Raw genomic sequence first — 6952 nt, 5'->3', positions numbered from 1 at the left:
AATTAGGTAAATGTGTTTGGGACACAGAACATGCAATTTAGGATATACACAAGATGATATTATAAAGGAAAAATCACTGTGGAGCTCCAGGCACATAGAAGAGCCTAAACAAGGAAGGAGGGTTGCAAGAGGAAAGGTGGGAGAGAGAATTGTGCTATAAGGCAATTTCTGCAATAGTTTGTTAGCATTCTCTCCTACTCATATTGTTTTCTATGTCAAATTAAATCTCACACACCACAAATAGAGAATAGTGGTAAAATGACTCTTTTTTTCCTCACAGGTCATTCATAACCTGTGGGTTGTGATGGGAAGAGACAATTCTACAATTGGAGAAGACTTCTTCATTTTGGTGGGCTTCTCAGAAGAGTCATGGGTAGAGAGGATTTTATTTGTTTTCATCTTGATATTCTACATTCTAACTCTCATGAGCAATGGGACCATTATCCTAGTATCCCGCCTCGACCCCCATCTCCACACACCCATGTATTTCTTCCTCACTCATCTCTCTTCTATTGATCTCATCAATGCGACCTGCATCATCCCTCAGATGTTGGTCAATCTCGGGGGGCCAGACAAATCCATAAGTTTCCCTGGGTGTGTGGTCCAGCTTCTCCTCACCCTGGGTCTGGGTGGCACTGAGTGTGTCCTTCTGGCCATGATGGCCTATGATCGCTATGTTGCTATCTGCCAGCCTTTGCATTATCTCACCCTCATGCCACCACAGCTGTGCTGGACATTGGCCAGTGTATCCTGGTTAATTGGTTTCAGCAACTCACTGGTCCACACGCCTATCACAATGACCCTTCCCCGATGTGGCCACAACCGGATAAACCATTTCTATTGTGAGACACCTCCAATAATACAGCTGGCCTGTGTGGACACCACCAATTACAAGAAGGAGATTATGTTGCTAAGTAGCATCTTCCTCGTCTTTCCTCTCTCACTGGTCTTAGTCTCTTATGGGCGTATTGCCCATAGTGTGATGAGGATAAAGACACCTGGAGGGAGACAGAAGGTCTTTGGGACCTGTGGTTCCCATCTCATGGTGGTGTCTATTTTCTACAGTACTATCATCTATGTGTACATGACTCCCAAGCCAAAGCTCTCTCATGATGGGGCCAAATTTGTTGCACTGCTATATAATTTGATTCAAGCTTTGATCAACCCCATAATCTACACTTTGAGAAACAGAGATGTCAAGGAAGCAATAAAGAAACTGGTGATGAGGAAACCAAAAAGAGGAGACAAAGGCTTTTCCTAGGTTTCACTCTGTTAGAGAATTGGAGGCATTTTTCAAAAGATCTTTCCTGAGAAGCTGTAGATTTGTTGTTTAGTATTGGATTAAGAATGACTTTCTGTGTAATCTTTTAAAATTAGTACATCTTTATGATTTAGTGTCACCATATAACTATGATTTTTTGAGGATATTCATGGCTATTGGGGGAAGCAATATATTTTTGTGAAATATGCTTAGTGTTAAAAAAATCTACATGAGAAAAGCATCCTAAAAATTTCTTGAGTTTGTGTTCATTATTTGCTGGTTATTTCCATTTGTTTTTTCTTGTTCAGTATCATCTTTTCCTACGTTCCATTTCATTCTATCCACATACCATTTGTGTTCTCTTTTGTTGCATTATATGAGAATTGATTTATTAAAATGTTTTGTTTTTTCTAAGTTATACAAGCTCAGATTTAAAAAGTAAGCTAATTCTGTAAAACATATTAAAATGAACTCATCTGGTCCATTTTCCTTTACCTCAAAAGCAATGACTTCCAACTTTAAAATTTTTTCCCTCTTTTTTTCCCTTAGAATTTCAATCATCACATGTACTTTATTATTTTTTTAACAAATCAATTTTATTGACACATATTAATAAAGCATAAATCTATCCAAAGTGTACAATAATGGTATTCAGTATAACCACATAGTTGTGCATTCATCACTTCAATCATTTTTAGAACATTTCCACTAATCCAAAAATAATAATAATAAACAAAGAACTCATCAGCTCTCCATGAGTTACACAATATATTTAGTTCATAATAGAGCAATCATGCAGTATTTGCCTTTTTGTTTCTGGCTTGCATCACTCAACGTAATGTCCTCTAGGTTCATCCATGTTTTCATTCTCTTCACAACTTCATTTCTTCTCACCACTGTATAAAATTCCATTGTGTGTATGCACCACAATTTGTTTATCCATTCTTCTGTTGATGGACACCTGGGTTATTTCCAACTTGTGGCAATCATGAATAATGATGCTATCAGCATCCGTGTGTAGGTGAGTGTTCATCTTCTATTCTTCTGTGTATATATCTAGTAATAGTATCTCCAGGCCACATGGCAAGTCTGTATTTAACTACCTAAGGAACTGCCAAAACATTCCTCTACAGTGACTGTACCATTCTACGTTCCCAACAACAGTGAATAAGTGGTCGTATCTCTCCACATCCTCTCCAACACTTACAGTTTTCCAAATTTTTAATACTGGCCAGCCTAATAGGTGTGAAATGATATCTCACTGTAGTTTTTTTTTTAATATTTATTTTTATTTCACTCCCCTTCCCACCCCCACCCCAGTTGTCTGTTCTCTGTGTTCATTCGCTGCATGTTCTTTTGTCCACTTCTGTTGTTGTCAGTGGCATGGGAATCTGCATTTCTTTTAGTTGCATCATCTTGTTGTGTCAGCTCTCCGTGTGTGCGGCACCATTTCTGGGCAGGCTGAACTTTCTTTTGTGCTGGGCGGCTCTCCTTACGGGGCGCACTCCTTGCCCATGGGGCTCTCCTACACGGGGGACACTCCTGTGTGGGACTTCACTCCTTGCGCACATCAGCGCTGTGCGTAGGCCAGCTCCACATGTGTCAGGGAGGCCCGGGGTTTGAACCATGGACCTCCCATGTGGTAGATGGATGCCCTATCCATTGGGCCAAGTCTGCTTCCCCCTCATTGTAGTTTTTTTTTTTAAAGATTTATTTATTTATTTCTCTCTCCTCCCCCACCCCTGGTTGTCTGTTCTCTGTGTCTATTTGCTGCGTCTTCTTTGTTCGCTTCTGTTGTTGTCAGTGGCACTGGAATCTGTGTTTCTTTTGGTTGTGTCATCTTGCTGTGTCAGCTCCCCGTGTGTGCGGCACCGTTCCTGAGCAGGCTGCACTTTCTTTCACGTTTGGTGGCTCTCCTTACAGGACGCGCTCCTTGTGCATGGGGCTCCCCTACGCGGGGGACACCCCTGCATGGCAGGGCACTCCTTGTGCACATCAGCATTGCGCATGGGCCATCTCCACATGGATCAAGGAGGCCCAGGGTTTGAACCGCGGACCTCCCATGTGGTAGACAGATGCCCTAACCACTGGGCCAAGTCCACCGCCCATTGTAGTTTTGATTTACATTTCCCTAACCACCAGTGATGTTGAACATTTTTTCATGTGTTTTTTCATAATTTATATTTCTCCTTTGGACAATTGTCTTTGCAAGTCCTTTGCCCATTTTTTAGTTGGGTAGTTTGTCTTTTTATTGATGAGTTGTATGATATCTTTATATGGCATGGATATTAAACCCTTATCAGATATGTGATTGCCAAATATTTTCTCCCATTGAATCAGGTGCCTTCTCATCCTTTTGACAAAGTCCTTCGAGGTGCAAAAGTGTCCTATTTATCTATATGTTCTTTTGTTGCTCAGGATTTGGGTGTAATGTTTAAGAACCTACTGCCTACCACAAGATTATGAAGATGTTTTCCTATATTTTCTTCCAGGAGTTTAATGGTTGTCCATTTTATATTTAGGTCCTTGATCCATTTGTAGTTAATTTTTGTATAAGGTGTGAGATAGGGCTTGTCTTCCTTTCTTTTGTATATGGATATTCAATTCTCCCAGCACCATTTCTTGAATAGACTATTCTAGCAAAGCTGTGAGGGCTTGGCAGCTTTGTCAAAAATCACTTGACTGTGAACATGAGTGTCTATTTCTGGGTTCTCAATTTGATTCCATTGGTCAATCTGTCTTTAAGCCAGGACCATGCTGTTTTTACCATTGTAGCTAAGTAGTATGCTTTAAAGTCAGAAGGTAGAGTCATCAAACTTTGTTATTTTTAAAAACATTTTTGGCTATTTTGGGTCCCTTATCCATCCAAATAAATTTGATAACTGGCTTTTGCATTTCTGCAACAACAACAACAAAAAGGCTGTTGGGATTTTTATTGGGACTCAATTGAATCTGTAAACCAGTTTGAGTAGTATAGACATCTTAGCTATTTTAGTCGTCCAATCCATGAACACAGAATATCTTTGAATGATTGGTAGAATTCAGCTCTGAAGTCATCTTGTCCTGAGCTTTTCATCTTTGGAAGGTTTTTTAAAATTTTTAAATAAATCAATTTCATTGATCTATATTAGTAAAGCATAAATCCATCCAAAGTTTAAAATGAATGATATTAGGTGTAATCACATATTTGTGCATTCATCATTTCAGTCCCTCTTAGAGCACTTTCATTATTCCAATAATAATAATAAACAAAAAAAAACAAAACTTATCACCTCTCAATCTATACTTCCTCTGCTGTACATAGCTTCTAATATTTTTCTTTCTTTCTAGTATATTTGCATTAATATTTTGAAAAACAGTTGTATATATGCAATATCACCCATATTCATGTTTTACCTGAGGTTTCTTTTTACTTTATTTATTTATTTTTAAACATAAAAAAACCATGAGGTTCCCATATAACCCACTCTCTACCTCCCACCTCATCATTTTTGTAAATTGTATTTTTGAAGATATATACATCACAAAAAATGCTATATTAAAAAATATAAGAGGTTCCTGTATACCCCCCCACGCCCCCCACCACACTCCTCCCACACCACCAACCTCCCCCATCATTGTGGCACACTCATTGCACTAGGTGAACACATTTTGGGCCACTGCTGCACTACATAGATAATAGTTTACCCTGTAGTTCACATTCTCCCCCAGGACATTCAGTGGGTTATGGCAGAATATATAAAGTCCAGCATCTGGCCCTGAAATATCATTTAGGACAACTCAACATCCCCAAAATGCCCCCACATCACATCTCTACTTCCCTCTCCCTGCCCTCAGCAAGTACTGTGGCAACTTTGTCCACCTCAATGAAAATTTCTTCTATTACTGGTCACAATAGGTTTATAGTAGATTATCTTATACAGACCCATGTTACAGTTTTTAGTTTTCCTTCCAGAAATATGCATGTCCTTTGACTTTCCCTTTTAACCACTGTCAAACCCATATAATAGCTCTGCCTGTTACAAACACCCTTATATGCCTTCACCATTTCTGTTCATTTCCAAAGATTTACAACCTTTTCCCCCATTCTCCAGATTAACCCTTTGCTTTCCATTCTCTACCATTTCGGGGAGGTATTTGACGACTTTTTCAATCTCTTTACTTGTGATTGGTTTATTGGGGTCTTCTATTTCTTCTAGGGCCAATATAAGTTGCTTGTGTGTTTCTAGGAATTTGTCCTTCTCATCGACATCATCTGGTTTTCTGATGTACAATTGTTCATATTATCCTCTCATGATCTCTTATTTCTTGGGGTCAGTAGTAATATCCCCCTTTCATTTCTGATTTCATTTACTTTCATTTTCCCTCTGTTTTTCTTTGTCAGTCTAGCTAAGAGTTTGTCATTTTACTCATATCCTCAAAGAACCAAATTTGGATTTTTAAAATTCTCTATTGTTATTTTGTTGTGGTCGTTGTGCTTGATTTCATTTATTTGTGCTCTGATTTTTCCTATTTCTCTCCTTCAGCTTGGCTTGGGATTAGTTTGCTGTTCCTTTTCTAGTTCCTCTAGTGTGAAGTTAGATCTTCAATTTTAGCTCCTTCTTCTTTTTTAATGTAAGAATTGAGGGCTATAAATTTCCCTCTGACTACTGCCTTTTTGATGTCTCATGAGTTTTTATATTTTGTATTCTTATTTTCATTCATCTCAAGATTTTGCTGAAGTCTCTTGCAATTTCTTATTTGGTCCACTCATTATTTAAGATTGTGTTATTTAGTCTCTATTTATTTATGAATTTTCCCTTTTTATATCCATTATTGATTTCCAGCTTCAATCTGTTATGATCAGAGAGAGTTTTTTTGTATAATTTCTGTCTTTTTAAATTTATTGAGACGTGTCTTGTGACCTAAATTATGTTCTATCCTAGAAAAGGATCACTGAGCACTTGAAAAGGATGTATATCCTGCTCTTTTGGAGTGTAATGCTCTATATGTATGTTTGTTAGGTCTAGTTCATTTATCATATTATTCAAGCTCTCTGTTTCCTTAATTATCCTCTGTCTAGATGTTTGACTCAATACTGAGAGAGGCATATTGAAGACTCCAACTACTATTATAGAGACATCTATTTCTTTCTTCTATTTTACCAGTGTGTCTCATGTATCTTGTGGGTCCCAGATTTGGGGCTTAAATATAAACTAGAATTATTTCTTCTTGGTGAATGATTCCTTTTGTTAACATATAATGACCGCCTTCAGCCCTTATAACATTTTTGCATTTAAATTCTATTTTGTCTGAAATTAGTATCACTTCTCCATTCTCTTTTGGTTACTATTTCTGTAGACTATCTTTTCCAATCTTTCACTTTCAACCTGATTTTGTCTTTATATCTCAGATGAGTCTCTTGTGACAGCATATAGATAATTCATATTATTATATACCTTCTATCAGTCTATGTTTTTTGACTGGGGAACACAAGCCCTTCACATTCAACATTATTACTGTAAAGGCATTATTTACCTCATTCATTTTATCCTTTTACTTTCCATTGTCATATCTTACTATTGTCTGTCTTTTTACCCTTTAATTTAACCTTCCTAATAATCTTCATTTCTACACTCTTCTCCAGGTCTCTTGCTTTTGTTTTTTCCTTTCAGTTTGCAGCACTCTCTTTAATGTCTCTTCTAATTCTGG

At 37.7% G+C, this 6952-nt stretch overlaps 1 protein-coding gene across 1 annotated transcript; it reads left to right on the top strand.

Moving 5' to 3' along the window:
* The first annotated feature begins 424 nt into the window (after positions 1-424).
* LOC101416211 (putative olfactory receptor 2B8) lies at positions 425-1261 on the top strand. Its single transcript, XM_004452163.2, has one exon. It carries the CDS (start codon positions 425-427, stop codon positions 1259-1261), a length of 837 nt encoding a protein of 278 aa, XP_004452220.2.
* Positions 1262-6952: the final 5691 nt, after the last annotated feature.

This window comes from Dasypus novemcinctus, chromosome 2 (genome assembly GCF_030445035.2).
Source record: "Dasypus novemcinctus isolate mDasNov1 chromosome 2, mDasNov1.1.hap2, whole genome shotgun sequence".
NCBI classification, from domain to species: Eukaryota; Metazoa; Chordata; class Mammalia; order Cingulata; family Dasypodidae; genus Dasypus; species Dasypus novemcinctus.
This window is presented reverse-complemented; position numbering and strand designations above follow the sequence as displayed.

Bases quoted from the DNA above. Each gene is read 5' to 3' on its own strand.
- LOC101416211 (XM_004452163.2), top strand. From the start codon at position 425: ATGAGCAATGGGACCATTATCCTAGTATCCCGCCTCGACCCCCATCTC.